The 22730-nt window shown below is 49.5% G+C and overlaps 1 protein-coding gene across 6 annotated transcripts in view; it reads left to right on the top strand.

The window, feature by feature from the left end:
* Nucleotides 1-22730, top strand: part of LOC119966976 (dynein heavy chain 8, axonemal-like) — a 1648910-nt gene that overhangs the window by 1096370 nt on the left and 529810 nt on the right. For all 6 annotated transcript variants that reach the window (XM_038798944.1, XM_038798946.1, XM_038798947.1 and 3 more), the window contains one exon: nt 5201-5308. In XM_038798944.1, coding sequence (XP_038654872.1) covers nt 5201-5308 — 108 coding nt within the window. The remainder of the gene's footprint in view (nt 1-5200; nt 5309-22730) is intronic.

Below are 22730 nucleotides of genomic sequence, written 5' to 3' on the forward strand. Positions count from 1 at the left end.
ATGGTTGACAAGAGAGGTTGAATGTCTTGTGAAGAGGAAGAAGGATACTTATGTAAGGCTGAGGAAACAAGGTTCAGACAGGGCTTGAGGGATAAAAGATAGCCAGGAGGGAACTGAAGATAGGGATTAGGAGAGCTAAGGGAGGGCATGAAAAATCTTTGGCGGGTAGGACCAAGGAAAACCCAAAGTTCTGTGACATATATGTGAGAAATATGAGAATGACTAGAGCGAGGGTGAGTCCGATCAAGGACAGTAGCGGGAGATTGTGTATTGAGTCAGAAGAGATAGGAGAGGTCTTGAACGAGTACTTTTCTTCCATATTTACAAATGAGAGGGGCCAGATTATTGGAGAGGACAGTGTGAAACAGACTGGTAAGCTCGAGGAGATACTTGTTAGGAAGGAAGATGTGTTGGGCATTTTGAAAAATTTGAGGATAGACAAGACCCCCGGGCCTGACGGGATAGATCTAAGGATTCTATGGGAAGCAAGAGATGAAATTGCAGAGCCGTTGGCAATGATCTTTTCGTCCTCACTGTCAACAGGGGTGGTACCAGGGGATTGGAGAGTGGCGAATGTCGTGCCCCTGTTCAAAAAAGGGAATAGGCATAACACTGGGAATTACAGGCCAGTTAGTCTTACTTCGATGGCAGGCAAAGTAATGGAAAGGGTACTGAGGGATAGGATTTCTGAGCATCTGAAAAGACACTGCTTGATTAGGGATAGTCAGCACGGATTTGTGAGGGGTAGGTCTTGCCTCACAAGTCTTATTGAATTCTTTGAGGAGGTGACCAAGCACGTGGATGAAGGTAAAGCAGTGAATGTGGTGTACATGGATTTTAGTAAGGCATTTGATAAGGTTCCCCATGGTAGGCTTATGCAGAAAGTAAGGAGACATGGGATAGTGGTAAATTTGCCTAGTTGGATAACGAACTGGCTAACCGATAGAAGTCAGAGAGTGGTGGTTAATGGCAAATATTCAGCCTGGAGCCCAGTTACCAGTGGCGTACCGCAGGAATCAGTTCTGGGTCCTCTGCTGTTTGTGATTTTCATTAATGACTTGGATGAGGGAGTTGAAGGTTGGGTCAGTAAATTTGCAGACAATACAAAGATTGGTGGAGTTGTGGATAGTGAGGAAGGCTGTTGTCGGCTGCAAAGAGACACAGATGGAGTTTAACCCTGAGGTTGTCCATTTTGGAAGGATAAATATGAATGCAGAATACAGGGTTAATGGTAGGGTTCTTTGCAATGTGGAGGAGCAGTGAGATTTGGGGTCTACGTTCATAGATATTTGAAAGGTGCCCCTCAAGTGGATAGGGCTGTGAAGAAGGCCTATGGTGTGCTAGCGTTCATTAGCAGAGGGGCAGCACGGTAGCATAGTGGTTAGTACGATTGCTTCACAGCTCCAGGGTCCCATGTTCGATTCCCGGCTTGGATCACTGTCTGTGTGGAGTCTGCACGTTCTCCCGTGTGTGCGTGGGTTTCCTCCGGGTGCTCCGATTTCTTCCCACAGTCCAACGATATGCAGGCTAGGTGGACTGGCCATGCCAAATTGCTCTTAGTGTCCAAAATTGCCCTTAGTGTTCAGTGGGGTTACTGGGTTGTGGGGATAGGTTGGAGGTGTGGGCCTGGGTAGGGTGCTCTTTCCAAGAGCTGGTGCAGACTCAATGGGCCGAATGGCCTCCTTCTGCACTGTAAATTCTATGATCTTAAGAGCCGCGAGGTGATGATGCAGCTGTACAAAACCTTGGCGAGGCCACATTTGAAGTACTGTTGCAGTTCTGGTCGCCTCATTTTAGGAAGGATGTGGAAGTTTTGGAAAAAGTGCAAAGGAGATTTACCAGGATGTTGCCTGGAATGAAGAGTAGGTCTTACCAGGAAAGGTTGAGGGTGCTCGGCCTTTTCTCATTAGAACGGAGAAGGATGAGGGGAGACTTGATAGAGGTTTATAAGATGATCAAGGGAATAGATAGACAGTCAGAGACTTTTTCCCTGGATGGAACAAAACATTACAAAGGGATATAAATTTAAGGTGAATGGTGGAAGATATAGGGGGGATGTCAGAGGTAGGTTCTTTACCCAGAGAGCAGTGGGGGCATGGAATGCACTGCCTGTGGAAGTAGTCGAGTCGGAAAAATCAGGGACCTTCAAGCGGCTATTGGATAGGTACATGGATTACAATAGAATGATGGGTGTAGATTAATTTGTTCTTAATCCAGGACAAAAGTTCGCCACAACATCGTGGGCCGAAGGGCGTGTTCTGTGCTGTATTTTTTCTATGTTCTATGTTCTAAATCGGAGGAAACCCACGCAGAGGCAGAAAATGTGTAAACTCAACACAGAGAGTCACCCAAGGTCGGAATCGACCACTGGTCCCTGGTGCTGTGAGGCAGCAGTGTTAACCACTTCAATCAGAAAAGGTCCTGCGCGGTATTCTCCGCTCCCGATAAAAATCGGGATGGCCGTCGTAAAATCGGCCGAGCTACACGGCAGCCACGGGGCCCGTTCCCCGCACCTAATTCACACCCACACGGGGGGCTACACCCACACGGGGGGCTGGGAGCGGGCCCCCGTCGGAAATGATGCGGAAACGGCGCTTTTCTGATGTCATCCGCGCATGCGTGGGTTGCCGGTTCCAACCCGCGCATGCGCGGATGACATCAGCGCGCAGACGGCACAAACCCGCGCATGCGCGGTGACGTCTTTCTCCTCTGCCGCCTGGCAAGACGTGGCGGCTTGATCTTGCCGGGCAGCGGAGGGGAAAGAGTGCGTCCATTTTGGACGCTGGCCCGATGATCGGTGGGCACCGATCGCGGGCCTGTCCCCTCCCGAGCACAGTCGCGGTGCTCCCGTCCAAATCAGGTCTCTAGATGCCTCAAAGGGGCATCTGGCTCCCGTTTCACGAATGCAGTGACCAGGGGCGAAATTCTCCGACCCCACGCAGGGTCGGAGAATCGGCCGGCAGCGGCGTTAATCCCGCTCCCGCAGGGTTTTTAATTCTCTGACCGGCCAAAAACCGGTGCTGTGCAAATCCCGCCGGCAGCCTCTGAAAACAGCTGGTGCCGGCGGGATTTCATTATATTTTTGTTTCCACAAATCTCCGGCCCGGATGGGCCGAAGTCCCGCCGACGTGGCCACGGGTCACGTCGGCGAAAATCATAGTAGCTTTAAAACGGCGTCAACCATTGATGATGGTTGACGCCGTTCAGTGTCGGGGGGGGGGGGTTTGCGGCATCGGGGGGGTGGTTGCGGCATCGGGGGGGGTTTGCGACATCGGGGGGGGTTTGCGGCATCGGGGGGGGTTTGCGGCATCGGGGGGGGTTTGCGGCATCGGGGGGGGGGTTTGCGGCATCGGGGGGGGGGTTTGCGGCATCGGGGGGGGGTTTGCGGCATCGGGGGGGGTTGCGGCAAGTCGGGGGGGATTGCGGCATAATCGGGGGGGGGGGTTGCGGCATCGGGGGGGGGGGTTGCGGCATGGGGGGGGGTTTGGGGGGACAGCGGCGTGCAGAGAGGGGGGGCGACGGATGCCCGGGGCCAACGCACCGTCGCCCCCCCCTGTGTACGCCGCTGCCCCCTACCCCAACCACCCCCCCTTCACCACCCCTACCTCCCTCCAACGCCCCTACCCCCCTCCCCCACCACCCCTACCCCCCTCCCCACCACCCCTACCCCCCTCCAACGCCGCCCCCCCCTCCAACGCCGCCCCCCCTCTCAACTCAACGCCGCAAACTCCCCCCCCCTCTCCTCTCAACTCAATGCCGCAAACCCCCCAACGCCGGGTCTGTCTCTTTCCTCCTCCTCCCCCCCCCCCCCCCATGCCGGTCTGTCCCCCTCCCCCCCCCCCCCCCAATGCCGGTCTGTCTCTCTCTCCTCTCCCCCCCCCCCCCAAATGCCGGTCTGTCTCTCTCTCCTCCTCCTCCTCCCCCCCCCCCCCCATGCCGGTCTGTCTCTCTCTCCCCCCCCCCCCCCCAAATGCCGTCTCCTCTCTCTCTCCCCCCCCCCCCCAAATGCCGGTCTGTCTCTCTCCTCCTCCTCCCCCCCCAAATGCCGGTCTGTCTCTCTCTCCCCCCCCCCCCCCCCAAATGCCAGTCTCTCTCTCTCTCTCCCCCCCCCCCCCCCCCCAAATGCCGGTCTGTCTCTCTCCTCCTCCTCCTCCCCCCCCCAAATGCCGGTCTGTCTCTCTCTCTCCCCCCCCCCCCCCCCCCCTCCCAAATGCCGGTCTGTCTCTCTCTCTGCCCCCCCCCAAATGCCGGTCTGTCTCTCTCTCTCCCCCCCCCAAATGCCGGTCTGTCTCTCTCCTCCTCCCCCCCCCCAAAACGCCGGTCTGTCTCTCTCCTCCTCCCCCCCCCCCCCCCCCAAACGCCGGGTCAGTCTCTCTCCTCCTCCTCCTCCTCCCCCCCCCCAAACGCCAGTCTGTCTCTCTCCTCCTCCCCCCCCCCCCAAACGCCGGCTCAGTCTCTCTCCTCCTCCTCCTCCTCCCCCCCCCCCCCCCCCAAAACGCCGGGTCTCACCACTTCCGCAGCTGGTGAAACTGACGCGTATCGCGTCAGTCCGCTGCTGGCCCCTCCGGGAACGGAGAATAGCCGCCTAAAAGAAAGCCCCCACGGCCATCTACACCAATTTTGCTCGCCGGAAATCGGCGTTACGACGGTCTGCAGAGAATTTCGCCCCAGGTGTGGTTTCTGCCATGGCGAAACGGGCCCATCTGGCAGTGATTTTGTCGAGCCGGGGGCGGGGGGAGAATCGCTGGGGGCGCCAGAGGGGCGTTAAAAATGTCGGGAGGCCCTCCCACGATTCTCCCATGCCACGTGGGGAGCGGGGAATTCCGCCTGGATTTGTACCAGGGAGAGGGGAGGAAACAGGCATGTGCTCCTTAAAAAATTAGGGCATACACATAAATCTGCCACCAATGTGAAAAATCTGCACTCCAAGCAGTAAGTCTGCTGCTGGATATGAGTTTCTAAATTATTATCCACAGCAATGTTCTGTTTGGCAATAAAAATATCTACCTGAACTCAAAATTCACATCAGATTACGATGTGGAGACCTTGATTATAAAACCAGTGTCCTGTGGCTCTCGATAACTGCATTGCTAATTTAACACATGTTCAGTTATTTTGGTTTGTTCAGATAGAAATATATCTATATTCCATTTGAGTATGAAACAAAGTTACTTTGTGAAATTACTTTTAACCATTTCAGATCATTATAAGGGTCAAGCTTGCCAGTGTTGGATTTTTGGATAATGTATTACTGTCTCAGAAATTCTTTGTCCTTTACAAACTCTGTGAAGAGCAACTTACTAAGCAGGTATGTATAAATGCGAAACATATTGCAGGTTTTTACTGAAATATTTTGAATTTCAACATTACATCTATTGAACCCTAGATTACATATTCAAAATACAAACAGTTTTTTAGCCAAATTTAGCTTTCAACTCTCCTTTCGCTAAATGTGCTATATGCTGGAAGTGATGAATTTGAAAAGGAAAGTCAATATCAGCACATCCCCCTTTGGAAGGAAAATCAATTTTTATATGCACACCTTTTGAGAAACAAACATGAAAATGTTCAATTCAGCATGCAAATTATCTTTACAGAAACATATTGGGTGGGATTCTCCGATAATCAGCGCGATGGCCGAGACCCGGCGCCAAAAACAGTACGGATCAATCTGGGGTCGGGCGCCCCCCCCCAAACGACGCAAATTCTCCGGCCCGGAATGGGCTAGTAGCGGCGTGACGCCATTCGTGACGGCACCACCCACCGTGGATACGCGGTGTCATTGATGCCACCCACAGGAGAAGCGCGCACACAACAACAGGGAGCGAGAGAGGATCGGAGGGGGCACAGCTGATGAGAGACCACTCACCGTTCATGAGGAGAGGGCCCTGGAACTGGCAGGCGGACCCGAGGATCGGGAGGTTGCCGATGCAGAGGTCGAGGGTGCACCACCAAGTGAGACCCCCCATGGCCCGTCCCCATTCCCCCAATATCTCCCCTCCCCCATATCCCCCTCCCCCATATCGCCCCTCCCCCATATCCCCCGCCCATATCCCCCATATCCCCCCTCCTCCATTTCCCCTGATCTCCGCCTGCGTGTCTAACCATGTATACTGTATTGTGTATTGCAGGACCAAACGTAGAGGCACACGTCCCCGTGGATGCTGACCTCCCGCAGGACACCCCAGGGCGGCCACGAGACAGGGACAGGTCCGGAGCAACACGGAGACGACGCCCCCGTCTCGTGCATGTACGGCGACGCAGGCGTGTGACACCCAGCGACGAGGGGGGCAGCCACAGGCCCTCGTCGCAGCCGACCCAGGACACCCCTACCCAGGACACCCCTACCCAGGACACCCCTACCCAGGACAGCACTACCCAGGATAGCATTACCCAGGAATCCCCTGCCGAGGACAGTCCTACCCGGGACACCACCATCCAGGACACCCCTACCCGGGACACCGACACACAAGACACCGAAAGACAGGACAGTGACACACAGCGGACGGGTGGACACAAACCGCCACCCCAGGGGACCATGGATTCTGGGTCGGACGATGCTCACGACACAACGCCACTGCTATCTCCAACACCCTCCACCATTGCAGAGACACTCACCTCGGTTGGGCATTTTAGTGATGAGGCTTCTGGTACACTCACTGGTGTGCACAACATAGCCGTACCGGTACAGCAGGTGGAGGTAAGAGCAGCAGAGGGGCCAGGAGGTCGGAGGGTATCCTGGCACAAGCAAACATCTGCTGCCCAGATGGGTCCCGGGATTCTGGAGTTACCACACCCATCCACCGACCCAATGCAGTCACCGAACCAGGGACGATCGAAGGGGGTGACGGCCGGCTTGTGGCGGCTGCAGATGCAGGTGGAGGAGTCCACCCGCGTCCAGGAGCTGGGAGTGGTCCCGGTCATGCATGCCACCCAGACCGAAACCGCGTCCGCGGTGGAGGCAATGGGTGCGACGGTGTCAGACATGGGGAGCAGTATGCAAGGCGACTTTCCGTACAGGCGACTTCTGTGGCTTCACAGCACCAGGGTCCCCAGTTCAATTCCCCATTGGGTCACTGTCTGTGCGGAGTCTGCATGTTGTCTCCGTGTGTTTCCTCCGGGTCCTCTGGTTTCCTCCCACAGTCCAAAGATGTGCAGGTTAGGTGGATTGGCCATGATAAATTGCCTTTGTGACCAAAAAGGTTAGGAGGTGTTATTGGGTTACGGGGATAGGGTGGAAGTGAGGGCTTAGGTTGGTCGGTGCAAACACGATGGGCCGAATGGCCTCCTTCTTTCTGCGCTGTATGTTCTATGTTCTAGAGAGGAAGCCATGAGCCAGAGCTAGCGGCAGAAGGCAGAGGCGCTCAACGCCGTGGCCCTGTCTCAGCAGGCCATTGCCTCGTTGACAATATCAAGTTCTTTACCCGTCAGTCTGGCCTCAATAAAACTCGAGATGGATTTGTAGGTATAATATTATTTATTTTTAACCAACTTGCAAGGCTGACTCGCTCCACAGAGATTCAGAACACACAGGCAGTCTTCTGAAGCCCCAGAACCAAGTGAAATCGGAGACAAAGAAATCTCTGCAAATATCATTCAAATGGCATCAAGTTTCACATACAAGATTCCCATAGGTCATCCTATACACCTCCTGACCTGGCCATATATCCTGATTGGCTCACTTCGCATTCCTCAACCCTGGGCCTCTTGTTACCCAGCATCTTTTTCCCCATCCTCCACAACGTTCCCCTCCCCTCTTCCTGGCCAGGCTTTCTGAACCCCTTTGTCCTTTGTTTGTGAACTCACTACTATCAGACTGGTTCACATCTACATTATTCTAACTAATAATCCTATTTTATATCACATTCGTTTGTTCAATTCCTCATTCCCCCCTTTTATCGTTTCATGATAACCTATCGGTCCAATCCATAGCTACGGCCCCTCATCTAGGAAGATTCGTCGCTGCATTTCCAATTCTTGTTGCAGCACCCCGTCATCCACTGCACCCTCGTGGATCCTAACAGCCAAGATTCTAGGGGCGTCTATCTGTTCCAGTGCACCCTGCATTTTACCCATCACGCATTTAAGGATGGCCAGGCCCACAAAGATGCAGCCGAGTGCCACTGCTAAATACATGGCCATATTTATCAACCAGTCCTTCCAACCTCCGAATCCCCAGTTACCCCAAGAGCCAGGGTCCTGCATACTGTCCAGGTGATCCCGTATGCGATCCATAAATTTAGTGATGTTAGCGGTTAGGTCTTGAACTCCTATGATACACTTGCCCTGCACTATGGCGCATACCCCACCCTCACTGGCCAGAAGATAGTCAAGAGCATACCGGTTCTGCATGGCAAACAACCTCAGCTGAGACAATTCCTTGGTTATTGCCCCGAGGGCTCCCAAGGTTTCGTTTCCCAGGATGGTAAGGCCACAAATAGAATAATTCCTATCGCTGACCGCCAAGGAACCCCCCACACCTCCCAGTGTCAAGACGCTCAGAATTCCCCATCTGGCTGAGTAGCCCCGGTTGGGTGCTGGAACCTGAGGTTTTTTTCCAGTTCTCGCAGAATTCGGCTGAGACTGCCCAGCGTGCCAACCGATTGTGCAGTATCCACGCAGAGGGGCAGGGGACTGTGGTAGGGACTAGAGTCCCGATAGCAATTTGGCAGGGAAATGGGAGTGACAAAACATTGGTCGCTGTGCCATTAAAAAAATAATAGTATCCTTGCTCCTTGTACAGGCTAGCATCACAATCAGTATATCGGTTGAGCAGGGATCCCCTAGTAGCCCAGTTTATCCAGCTTTGGATCGCCCATTCGGGCCTCCTAGCAATGCGGAAAGCCCTAGTCCCAACAGTGATATGAGAGACATTCGCCCAGCCACAAAGGTGCTGGAGGCCTGCGTTCAATGGAACACAGGTGGTGTTGTAACAGACGCATGGAACAGACACGTTATATTCGTTTCCACCTCTACCAGCAAACAGCTGTCCCCCTCACTGCTGAAAAATTCTCGTAGGACCGGGAGTCTCTATTGGGAGTGAAGTGGCTAGGTATGTACGCCCTCCACCGTTGAAGCTTATCATACTGTGAGTGGGAATTATCCCGAGGAAGGGGAAGGCAAATAGCCGGTGGTGCTGAACCCGGAATGTAAAGAAGACTGACTTGCTCGGGCAGTGGCTCGGAACACTGATAATGAACCACCGTTTGGGGAGTGCCCCAAAGCGGTGAAACAGAAAATAACCTAGACACCAATGCGGGGTTCAGGCAGCAGACAACCCGTCCCTGGCCATACAAGCGGTGGTAGATCTGGTAGAAGAGATTAATTCTGCCCAGGTTTCCCTCATTCTGTTGGAAGGGCCCGTTTGGAACTTGGAAGGGCCTCTCCCATCGTGGCTCCGACCCTTTCCGAGTCCAATTTTTGACCATGACATAACTACCAAGCTGCACTGAAAGCGAGCTATGTAATGGGGACGGTGACGGGTAAGCCGCGCGGACCTGGCCATGGAGCTCCTTGAGGACCTTAGTGAGGGCTAGAACATAGGTAGTAATTTCTTCAGTCATATAGTGAAACTGAACCAGTCTGGGAACATGCAGGTTCCAGGGAGTTCTAAGGGGCCTGCCATAAAGGATCTCGGCAGGAGAGAGCCGGGCCGGTCCCGCAGGTGTAACCCGCAGCTGGAAGAGGGCAACGGGGAGCAACTTAAGCCATGTCAGTCCCGTGTCTGTTCTTAATTTAGCCAATTTAGTTTTGAGGGTCTGATTGTGTCTCTCAACCAACCCGGCCGCCTGCGGTCTGTACACACAGTGGAACTGCTGGCGTATGCCCAACTGGGAGCAGAACTCCTTGTTAATCTGTCCAATAAAATGAGGCCCGTTATCTGAACTTAACTGAGCTGGTATGCCGTACCGGGGAATGATTTCCCGCATCAGAACTTTAACCACAGTACCAGCTTTATTATCGGTAGTCGGATACGCCTAAACCCATCTGCTGAACACATCCACAGTGACCAAAACATATTTATAATATTGACACCTGTCCAACTCAATGTAATCCATCTGGAGCGTCTCAAAGGGACCACTGGGCAACGGGGTTTGCCCCATACCACAAGGGATACCTTTGCCGGTGTTATATTGCTGACAAATCAAACACCGATTACTGATACTCTGGGCCAGCCCCTGCATTTTAGGGTGCCACCAAGTGTCCAGTAACAAATCACTAGTCCCCCGAGCCCCACAATGAGTTGCAAAGTGTACACATTCAATGACCCATAAAGGTAGTACATCAGACATACAAGTCTGATGTGCTGGCGTGGTCCATAAAGAAGAAACAGAATCATATGTACAACCTAACCGTTTCCACATTTGTTTATCACTCACAGGAGCGTCCTCCTGTAACCTTATGACGTCTTGGATGGTTGGCATTGGCTTGTCAGAGGCAGACCTATTTATTGCAGAACGTTTAGTCTGACTTAACATTTTAGGCACCATCACTTGCTGAGTTTGCGCGGCTGTCCGCGCTGCACAATCTGCTCGTTCATTACCAACGTCAACTGGGGTCTTACTGTTTGTATGGGCCGCGCATTTAATGACGGAAATCTGCGCAGGCATAAGGAGGGCCTGCAGTAGGTCATTAACTAAACCCCGGTGGGATATCTCCATGTCTGCCGAGTTAAGGAATCCCCTATTCTTCCAGAGTTGTCCGAAGTCATGAACTACCCCGAAGGCGTATCGTGAGTCAGTATAAATATTTACCCGACGATCTGCCCCAAGTATACATGCACGGGTAAGGGCAAAAAGTTCAGCTTGTTGGGCTGAATAAGGGGTCTGAAAAGCGACCGCTTCTAGGGTCAGGCCATCCTGATCCATGATTGCGTAACCGGACAGTGGGGCTTATTAATGCACTGCCACCAACATACATAATCATGTCAGGTTGATCTAACGGAATATCGCTCAGATCTTCCCTTATTGTAGTAGCTTCCTGAATCAAGGCTAGACAGTCGTGGCCAGGTGCCTCTTCATGGTCAGGGGGACCGCTAAGAAAACAGGCTGCACTGATAGTGGTACAATATTTAAATGTCAGAGGTGGATTGTTTAAAAGGTATAATTCATATCTATTCTGACGAGCTGCGGTAAGATGCTGAGTTTGCAGTTGCCCCAGTAGTGTGATGACCGAGTGGGAGCTATACACCATAATGTCCTGTTGGAGAGTTATATTGGCAGCAGCCTGCAAACTATTGTATATCGCTGCCAGGGTCTGGGTGCAAACAGGGTGGCCCAACGCCACTGGATCAAGTTTGGAAAAGTAATATGCCACAGGCCGGTGCTTATCCCCATGTTGCTGAGTGAGCACCGCTGTTGAACACCCTTCCAGAACAGTACAGTATATCTGGAACGGTCGGTCGTACAGGGGCCTACCAAGGGCCGGTGCTTGTAACAAGGCCTGCTTCAGGCAACGGAAGGCTTCGAGTGCCTCGGTGGTGAGAGTAAAATTCCCCCCTTCGCTAGTGTAAGGCATCAGCAGCTTTGTATAGACAGCGATGTTTGGTATCCACTGCCTACAATAATTCACCATACCCAGCCAATGAAGGACCTCCTTGGCTATGGTAGGGGCAGGGAATTAGCATATGGGTTCAATCCTACTGGGTTTGAGACTTCTGTCTGTGGCTGTAAGTAAAACTCCTAAGAACTTGACCTTTATCTGAGCCACCAGGACCTTTGATTGTGAAACAACGTAACCCAACGAGGATAGGCGGTTTAATAACTGGATCACATCATCCCTGTTACTGGGCTCATCGGGACTTGCTACTAATAGGTCATCTACATACTGCACGAGAGTGGAACCATGCTTCAATGTCAAGGCCTGGAGTTGGGTCTGCAGACATCTGGAGAAGAGCGTAGGTGAGTTGACGAACTCCTGAGGCAGTCACTTCCAGGTATACTGCTGCCCATTGTAAGTGAAGGCAAACAAAAATTGGCTTTCAGATGCGAGTGGAAGGGCAAAAAAAACGTGCTGGAGGTCAACTATGGCGAAGATTCGGGCTCGAGCTGGAATTTGAGCCAGTATGTGGGCGGGATTAGGGACGAGAGTATGTAACGGCTGCGCGATGGCATTGATTAAACGTAAATCCGGTACTGGTCTGGTTTGCCTGGTTTGGGCACCGCAAGTATGGGGGTGTTACATTCTGATTGGCAAGGGACCAGAATACCCTGTTGCAACAGTTCTCGGATTAATTTGTCTATAGACGGGGCAGCTTGGGGTTTCAGGGGGCATTGCCGAATGGAAGGCAGCTTACATGGTCCTTAATCGTTACCTTAATTGGTGTAACATTTGCCTGTCCCACTTGTGATGGGTATTCTGTCCAGACCTGTGGGTTGACATATTCTAAAACGTCACGTCCCAGGTGATGCTGAAGTTGAGTGTTAATCGTTTCAGGGACCTCAAAATATTTTATGGAAGTGCCGCCTGGCAAGACTTGAAGTGCGTACTCTGTTGGATCTGAATGATCCACTGCCCTCCTTACCATAGGCCCCAGATTCTTGGCATGGTATTGGTTGTGGACTTGACGTGTAATATGAGGGTCTACAGAAGCTGACTGTTGCCATAAATGTGGTGGTATTGTAACAAAATCGGCTGTACCTTCTTTTCCTGTGACTGTGGCTGTAATCTTGACTGGCCATTCGGTCCCAATTAACGGCCGGTATTTGTCCTCCAACTCCCTGTTCTGTCCGGTTCTGTCATAGGCCAGGGTAACGTGGTGCAGTGAATGTTCAATGTCTAACGTCCACCACTGGGGTGTGATAGAAATATAGCACTGTTATCTCATCCTCCATGATCCCTTTGTTGCTCGTTTTACTGGAGTGTATTAACACGCCTCTGTTTAAAGGCCGTGTGCTTAACACTACTATGGCTCTGTGTATGTAATTATGCTCAGGAGTCGCCAGGTGCCGTATTTAGACACCTCACAAGTATATCAAGGTCAGGTTCAAAGTAATAAATCTGTACACCGATTAGTAAGTCCAAACGATTGATATTTATTATGACAAATATAATAAATACACATGCATACGCTAAAGAGACTAACTTACTTCTAATACTAAACAACTAAAATACTTATCTAGACAGGAACAGGCAAGGTCAGGGAGCAAGGCCTTCGTCCCGTTCTTGGTCTGCAACTCTCAGGTACTTAAAGTTGTCAGGATCTAGCAAGGTCTGGATCACGTAGCGATCGTTGTATTGGCACTTACAGTTCGATGGCTGATGGCTCAACGGCTGGTGATGGAACTGGAGTCAGGATGCGATGTATCAGCAAAGCAGAGCCGGAGCGACAAAACAGACCGAACCATGTGCGGGGTCTACTTTTATAGTCCCTAGAAGTCCGTGCCCCTTCGGGGCGGGCCTTTTACCTGCCATGTATCGATTTGGCCTTTCCCAATCGATATCTTCTAAACCCCCCAATCTGAGGGTCGTTTCTCAATGGGTGGGCTGTCCCTATGGTTCTTTGTGTTGGACACAGTGGTGCCGTTCTGTCTGGGCGTCTACTCAAAAGTATCTATTGATACTGAAATGTTTCTATTGTGCGGGGTATGGATCTGGATCACCTCATTACTATGTAGATCTTGTTGCCATTTACACCTTTGGCTGAGACTCTGCACCTGGCCACAAACTGGTTTCTGTACGTGCAGAATGCTAATTAGTCTTCTGCAAACTGCTTGTCCTTGCTAAGACTGGTTTTTCCCTGCAGCCTTAGCAGTTCTCCATTTTGTAGCCCAGTGTCCATCTTAGGTGGCTACACCTTCGTCTCCGCACTCTAGCTGTAGCTGGAAGATACAGAGTAAATCTTGGGCCAACAAGTTACAGTCCAATCCAGTAGTCACCACAAACTGATGATCTGTAGACTTATTCTCATAAGTGACTGTCACAGGTTCAGAAATAGGATACTCACACACCTGTCCTTGGAACCCCGACAAATGCTGGGTGTGGTCGGATAGTGGTAGTTGAAGTTCTGATTGCACTGAAGACATGGCTGCTCCAGTGTCGATTACAAATGGGTAATGTTGATCTCCTATCTGCAGAGAGATAATAGGTTCCCTGTCCGATTGGAGAGTCCTTTTGACTAAATTAGCTAGTCAATCTTGTGTTGGGAAAGGGGTTGCCTGGGAGAAGTCGGTGTACCTCATCTGTCCTCCCCTTGGTTGGTACCCCCTCCTTTGGGTCGGGTAGTCTCCTTCTGCTGCCCGTCTTTTAAAGGGGCATTCCTGATGCCAGTGATCTGTACGGCCACAATTAAAACATGCATTGTTCCCTCAATATCTGCCCCGTCCTCTTTTCCCAGTAGACCAATGGCCCCTCAGAGGGGGCGGCAGTTGTAAAGTTGTTGGTGCATATGGTGGGCCATAAAGAGGGGCTGAGGGTCCATTTGGGTGGGTTTGATATCCTCCCCCGTGTTGATCCACCCACCCAAGGTCACAATATTGGGGTTCCAGCTGGTAAGCCACTGTATCTGCCGCTGGTTGGGGTCTCAGATCATCCTTTTTCATTACATACTCAGTCTTAATCTTTGCAACTGAGCCTCCTTCCTTGCCTACACCCTCCTTCCAATAAAATATGACTGCCCGGGCCATCTGGGAAGGGTCGTTATCTGTCCAATTCATGTTATTATATTTCACGGCAGTAGCCATGGAAGGTGGTAGGCAATGCATTAACATAGCACAATATTGAGGGGAATTCTGACCATTTTGGTACAGCAAGTCGCCTGACTGCCCACGGTAGATTTCATTAAAGCGTTCCAAAAATTCCTCTGGCTCCTTTGTCTTTTTAGGTTTGAGGTCTAAGATAGCAGAGATGTTTATGGGCTTTTGAAATGTGGCATTCAACGCATTCAGGATTTGTGCCCTTCTATCATTGTCCAAGGCATGGGCTTGCTGAAGTGCGGCGTGGCTAGCATAATTCAAGTGGTTGAGGTGACTGCGGTACTCTGCTGGGGTTAAAACCTGCTGGACTAGGGCCCAGAGGTCCCTACAATCAGCTTGATAAACTGAGATGGTAGTTCTCAGATAGTCCACGAAAGCAGCAGGAGATTTCTTCCTGTCTGGGATTGCAGCCAGAATGGCAAGATACGCAGGAGGGTAACATGTAGGCAGGTGGATTTAAGCTTGAGGCAGACTAGGAATGCAACAAAAAGGAAGGATAACTTTGGACATCTTAGGACTTCCAATATCTGTAATGATAAGAAAGTTAGCATTAAGGCACTTTACCTGAATGCTCGTAGCATTTGTAACAAAGTAGATGAACTAATGGCACAGATCATCGTGAATGATTATGATGTGGTAGGCATCACAGAGACATGGCTGCAGGGGGTTCAGGACTGGCAGTTAAACATCCAAGGATATACAACCTATCGAAAAGACAGGGAGGTGGGCCGAGGGGGTGGGGTTGCCTTGTTAGTTAAGAACAAAATTAAATCTATGGCACTAAACAACATAGGGTCGGATGATGTGGAGTCTGTGTGGGTAGAATTGAGGAACCACAAAGGCAAAAAAACCATAATGGGAGTTATGTACAGACCTCCTAACAGTGGTCAGGACCAGGGGTGCAACATGTACCGGGAAATAGAAAAGGCATGTCAGAAAGGCAAAGTCACGGTGATCATGGGGGACTTCAATATGCAGGTGGATTGGGTAAATAACGTAGCCAGTGGATCCAAAGAAAAGGAAGTCATGGAATGCTTACAAGATGGCTTTTTGGAACAGCTTGTCATGGAGCCCACAAGGGAGCAGGCTATTCTGGACCTAGTGCTATGTAATGAACCAGACTTTATAAAAGATCTTAAAGTAAGGGAACACTTAGGAAGCAGCGATCATAATATGGTTGGGTTCAGTCTGCAGTTTGAAAGAGAGAAGGCAAAATCGGATGTAATGGTGTTACAGTTAAATAAAGGTAATTACGAGGGCATGAGAGAGGAACTGGCGAAAATCGACTGGAAGCAGACCCTAGTGGGGAAGACAGTAGAGCAAAAATGGCAGGAGTTTGTATGCATAATTGAGGACACTGTACAGAGGTTCATCCCCAAGAAAAGAAAGATTATCCGGGGAGGGATTAGACAGCCATGGCTGACAAAGGAGGTCAGGAAATGTATCAAAGAAAAGAGAGATCCTATAAAATGGCCAAAAGCACTGGGAAATCAGAAGATTGGGAAGGCTACAAAAACAAACAGAGGTTAACAAAGAGACAAATAAGGAAGGAGAGGATCAAATATGAAGGCAGGCTAGCCAGTAATATAAGAAATTATAGTAAAAGTTTCTTTCAATACATAAGAAACAAACGACAGGCCAAAGTAGACATTGGGCCAATTCAAACTGATTCTGGAAGGCTAGTGATGGGAGACGAGGAAATGGCTGGAGAACTTAATAAGTACTTTGCGTCTGTCTTCACAGTGGAAGACATGAGTAATATCCCAAAAATTATAAAGGGTCAGGGGGCTGAGTTGAGTATGGTTGCCATTACAAAAGAGATGGTGCTAAAAAAGCTAAAAGGTCTTAAAATTGACAAATCTCCTGGCCCCGATGGGCTACATCCTAGAGTTCTGAGGGAGGTGGCTGAAGAAATAGCGGAAGCGTTGGTTGAGATCTTTCAAAAATCACTGGAGTCAGGGAAAGTCCCGGACGATTGGAAGATCGCTGTTGTAACCCCCTTGTTCAAGAAAGGATCAAGACAAAAGATGGAAAATTATAGGCCAATTAGCCTAACCTCGGTTGTTGGTAAAATTCTAGAATCGATCGTTAAGGATGAGATTTCTAAATTCTTGGAAGAGCAGGGTCGGATTAGAACAAGTCAACATGGATTTAGTAAGGGGAGGTCGTGCCTGACGAACCTGTTAGAATTCTTTGAGGAGGTGACAAGTAGGTTAGATCAGGGAAACCCAGTGGATGTGGTCTATCTGGATTTCCAAAAGGCCTTTGATAAGGTGCCACACAGGAGGCTGCTGAGTAAGGTGAGGGCCCATGGTGTTCAAGGTGAGCTACTGGCATGGGTTGAGGATTGGCTGTCTGACAGAAGGCAGAGAGTTGGGATAAAAGGTTATTTTTCGGAATGGCAGCCGGTGACCAGCGGTGTTCCACGGGGTTCAGTGTTGGGGCTGCAGCTGTTCACCATATATATTAATGATCTGGATGAAGGGACTGGGGGCATTCTAGAGAAGTTTGCCGATGATACGAAGTTAGGTGGTCAGGCAGGTAGTGCTGAGGAAGTGGGGAGGCTGCAGAAGGATCTAGACATTTTGGGAGAGTGGTGCAGGAAATGGCTGATGCAATTCAACGTGAGAAAATGTGAGGTCTTGCACTTTGGAAAAAAGAATCCAAGCATAGACTACTTTCTAAATGGTGAGAAAATTCATAATGCCAAAGTACAAAGGGATCTGGGAGTGCTAGTCGAGGATTCCCTAAAGGTAAACATGCAGGTTGAATCCGTGATTAAGAAAGCGAATACAATGTTGTTGGAGGGTTGGAATATAAAAGCAGCGATGTGCTACTGGGCCTTTATAAGGCTCTGGTTAGGCCCCATTTGGAGTACTGTGTCCAGTTTTGGGCCCCACATCTCAGGAAGGACATACTGGCACTGGAGCGTGTCCAGCGGAGATTCAAACGGATGATCCCTGGAATGGCGGGTCTAACATATGATGAACGGCTGAGGATCCTGGGATTGCATTCATTGGAGTTTAGAAGGTTAAGGGGAGATCTAACAGAAACTTACAAGATAATACATGGCTTAGAAAGGGTGGACGCAAAGAAACTGTTTCCGTTAGGCGAGGAGACGAGGACCCGTGGGCACAGCCTTAGAATTAGAGGGGGTAAATTCAGAACAGAAATGCGGAGACATTTCTTCAGCCAGAGAGTGGTGGGCCTGTGGAATTCATTGCCGCGGAGTGCAGTGGAGGCCGGGACGCTAAATGGCTTCAAGGCAGAGATAGATAAATTCTTGATGTCGCGAGGAATTAAGGGCTACGGGGAGAATGCTGGTAGGTGGAGTTGAAATGCCCATCAGCCATGATTGAATGGCGGAGTGGACTCGATGGGCGAATGGCCTTACGTCCACTCCTATGTCTTATGGTCTTATGGATCTCATTGGGTCTCCATGGGAAATAAACGTCTATCGTGGGCTGGGCTGCTGCTGTAGCAGCATCAGGGTTGGGTATTTTCCTAATCGGCAACTGTCTCAGAGTCTAACTAGGGGGCGCTTTAGCGGATTCCTCTGGCTCTTCAAAGACTTTGACGTCCTTCCCTTCCGATAGGGGGAGATCCGGCTCCTTAGAACCATTCCCGTCCTCACCCTTTGCTCTCATACTTTTCTGTCCTACCATATCGGCCTTAAGGGATCTAGGTGGTATGCGTAATTGTTTCTGGATAGGATCAGGACCCTCTCCCATTGTCCGAAATCGGGTCCTAGAGCTAACTGGGCTTGTGGAACAGAGCTGCCCTTCTCTAACAGACGGTGAAGGTGCAGAAATAGGACCCAAACTATCACCCGAAGGGACTGGAGAGGCTGACATGATTTGAATCTGGGAAGCAGTGACTGGATATAAATTATGATACCCTGATGGTTCTTGAATTAGTGCAGACGATGCCACTGGTGCAGTCGGGACTCTACCCGACATGGTCCAATTCTCTAGGTCATCATCTGCCTCTGTCAATGCAAGGCCAGCCATTGAACTATGTCGCCCATTTTTTTTACTCGAGTCTGGCCCGCTAGGTATCTCCCTCTCTTTACTTGCGCGTTTTTTGAATGCACACTCCTTTTTAAAGATCGCCAGAGTTTTCTGGTTCCCCCCTTCACTAATTGGAATCCCCATTTTAAGGGTATTTTCTTGCCAACTTGATAACATGATCTTATCCCTCTCCTCTTGACAATATTGTCTCCATAATCCAATCAACTCTTTGACCCCTATACTTTGGTGTTTCTTCCATATTTCACCCTGAACATTTTTAATGATTTAGTGCCCCCTAGTGGCCATTGGTCACCCACTTTCTTCCTTAAAGTTGCAGACATTTTTCTAAAATCTCTCGCTTTATCTGGATAAATATCACATAATATTTGCAATGAAATGTTTGGATCACTCGTGTTATCCAAGCTATTCCCCATAACCTCGAACTAGTCCTCGAGACTGCCTTGTTCACCACTACAGTCCAAGGATACAATTTTAGCTTAATCAACTATAGTTTCCAAAACACACGCGGAACTGAACTGTCCTTCCGACATCCCATCAATTCCACAATCAACCCTTAACTGAACTATCACTATGATATCCCATCAGTTTTTTTCAACCCTCAGTCGCACCTACATCGACTGAATTTTTTAATTTTCTAATCCCCAGACTGACCTTTGATTTCGTCGAGACGATCTTTCCGTACCAACCACGAGTGACCAGACCAATCAGACCATGAGAAAAGGGGAAAATCAACGTGGTCATTTTCCAGCTACTCACATGAAATGAATGAATGAAAATTGCTTATTGTCACAAGTAGGCCTTAAATGAAGTTACTGTGAAAAGCCCCTAGTTGCCACATTCCGGCGCCTGTTCGGAGAGGCTGGTTGAGGAATTGAACCGTGCTGCTGGCCTGCCTTGATCTGCTTTCAAAGCCAGCGATTTAGCCCTGTGCTAAACCAGCCCCTAGGATTCTCGTCCTTTTTCTGCAGTGGTACAAACTGCCCGTCGGGGAATTGAACCCCGGTCTCCCGCGTGACAGGCGGGGATACTAAACATTATACTACACATTGCGGGCCCATTTCCACTTTCCTTGTCCAACATCAGTCTAATTCTGATTTCACAGTTGGCCGGTGACCGTCTGGAGAAATCCCGGGTTTCGGCACCAAATGATAATATTAAGTTCTTTACCCGTCAGTCTGGCCTCAATAAAACTTGAGATGGATTTGTAGTTATAGTATTATTTGTTTTTAACCAACTTGCAAGGCTGACTCGCTCCACAGAGATTCAGAACACACAGGCAGTCTTCTGAAGCCCCAGAACCCTTACTATTGCCCGGATGTCATCCTTAAATAACAGAGCTGCACCACCTCCCTTACCATCCACTCTGTCCTTCCGAATAGTTTGATACCTTCGGATATTTAACTCCCAGTCGTGACCATCCTTTAACCATGTTTCAGAAATGGCCACTAAATCATAGTCATTCACGATGATTTGCGCCATCAACTCATTTACTTTATTCCGAATACTACGAGCATTCAGGTAAAGTACACTTATGTTGGTTTTTTTACCTCTGTTTTGAATCTTAACTTCTCCAGTTTTATTCCTTTTAGTATTACTGGGCCTATTCACTGAGCTCCCCTCAGTCACTGTACCTTGTACTGTCGCCCTTTTTATTTTTTTACTATGGCTTCTCTGCCTTGCACTTTCCACCTTACTTCCTTTTGCTTCTGCCCCTGTTTTAATACCTTCCAACTTCCTGCATCGGTTCCCATCCCCCTGCCACATTCGTTTAAACCCTCCCCAACAGCTCTATCAAACACCCCCCAGGACATCGGTTCCAGTCCTGCCCAGGTGCAGACCATCCGGTTTGTACTGGTCCCACCTCCCCCAGAACCGGTCCCAATGCCCCAGGAATTTGAATCCCTCCCTCTTGCACCATCTCTCGAGCCACGCATTCATCCTATCTATCCTGACATTCCTGCTCTGACTAGTTCGTGGCACTGGCAGCAATCCTGAGATTACTACCTTTGAGGTCCTACTTTTTAGTTTAACTCCTAACTCCCTGAATTCAGCTTGTTGGACCTCATCCCATTTTTTACCTATATCGTTGGTGCCTATGTGCACCACGACAGCTGGCTGTTCACCCTCCCCCCACCAGAATGTCCTGCAGCCGCTCCGAGACATCCTTGACCCTTGCACCAGGGAGGCAACATACCATCCTGGAGTCTCGATTGCGTCCACAGAACCGCCTGTCTATTCCCCTTACGATTGAGTCCTCTATCACTATAGCCCTGCCATTTTTCTTCCTGCCCTGCTGTGCAGCAGAACCAGCCACGGTGTCATGAACCTTGCTGCTGCTGCCTTCCCCTGGTGAGCCATCTCCCTCAACAGTATCCAAAGCAGTATATCTGTTTTGCAGGGAGGTGACTGCAGGGGCACCTGCACTGCCTTCCTATCTTGCTCTGTCTTTAAAAGTTACAGGCCAGAAGAAAGAGAGAGAACAAAACAGTAGAGAAAAAGCACCTTCTCCCACTCTGCACCGAATTTCCTCACTGCACCAAATTACCAAGTTCCAACTTCCCACTCTGGATGTGCCTCACTTCGGCTGTGTCTTCTCGACTTGCGCGAAGCTTAAAAAGGGATGAAGGGTTATGGTGTTTGGGCCTGAAAGTGGAGCTGAGTCCACAAAAGATCAGCCATGATCTCATTGAATGGCGGAGCAGGCTCAAGAGGCCAGATGGCCGACTCCTGCTCCTAGTTCTTATGTTCTTACCACTTCTAATAAATTTATCAGGCATGATTTCTCCTTCATGAAGCCATGCTGACTGCTTGATTCTATTATGTATTTCTAAATGCTCTGATATACCATCCTTTAGAATGTTTCCTAACATTTTTCCAATGATAGATGTTAAGGTAACTGATTGATAATGACCTGTTTTTGTCTCCATCCCTTTTACAGTTTTCAATCCTCTGGAACATTTCCATAATTTAAGGATTCTTGGAAAATTACTTTCAGGCATCCACTATCTCTGTAACTACTTCCTTCAATATCCTCAGAAGCAACCCAACAGTTCTCGAGGACCATTTGCTTTTCAACCCCATTAGTTTCACAAGAATGTTTTCTTTAATGATGGTTATCGTATTTATTTCCTCCCCTGCTTTTTCCCCTTGATTATGTTAGTATTGGAATGTTATTAGAATCTTCCACACTGAAGACTGATGAGAAGTATTTATTTAGCTCCTGTGTTATTTCCTGGTTCCCCATTGTCATTTCTCCAGTCTAATTCCTGAAGGGGTCTATGTTCACTTTGGCCTCTCTCTTCCTTTGTTGATTGAGACGAGGGAGAAAATAGCAGGAATGCTGTCAATAATTTTCAGTTGTTCTCCGGCCACATGAGAGGTGCCGGAGGACTGGATAGCTAATGTGTTACCATTATAGGAAGGGATCAACCTGGAAACCACAGGTCAGACAGACTAACTTCAGTGGTGGGGAAACTATTGGAAGCAAATTCTGAGAGTCAGAATTAATTTGCATTTGGAGAGGTCGGGATTCATCAAGAACAGTCAGCATGGTTTTGTTCAGGGGAGGTCATTTCGGACCAATTTGAATGAAGTTTTCAAACAGGTGACCAGTTGTGAAATGAGAGCAATGCATTTGAAATAGTTGAGTTCTCTCGCTTTAATATTTTGTTGTTTTTTTAAACGTTCGCAATCCCCGTTTCTGTTGTGTATCATGAACTATTTTCAGAAATGTCTGCCATTGCTGATCAATCCCTTTTGCTAACCTCCTTTCCGAGTCCACTCCAGCCAACTCTGTCCTCATTCCCTTTTAATTATCCGTATTTAAGTTTAGCACAATTTTGTGAGGGCCACGAAGAATCCAGCACGAATTTTCAGGATACAAAGAAATAACATTTACAATAACAGATATATACAACAGCCGCAGCAGCAACTTTCCTAGCTGCTCATTCATCTCTCTCTCTCTGCAGGTTCCAAACTGGCCAGCTCTATTTATGCAGAGAGTCTG

Source organism: Scyliorhinus canicula, chromosome 6 (assembly GCF_902713615.1).
Source record: "Scyliorhinus canicula chromosome 6, sScyCan1.1, whole genome shotgun sequence".
Lineage (NCBI taxonomy): Eukaryota > Metazoa > Chordata > Chondrichthyes > Carcharhiniformes > Scyliorhinidae > Scyliorhinus > Scyliorhinus canicula.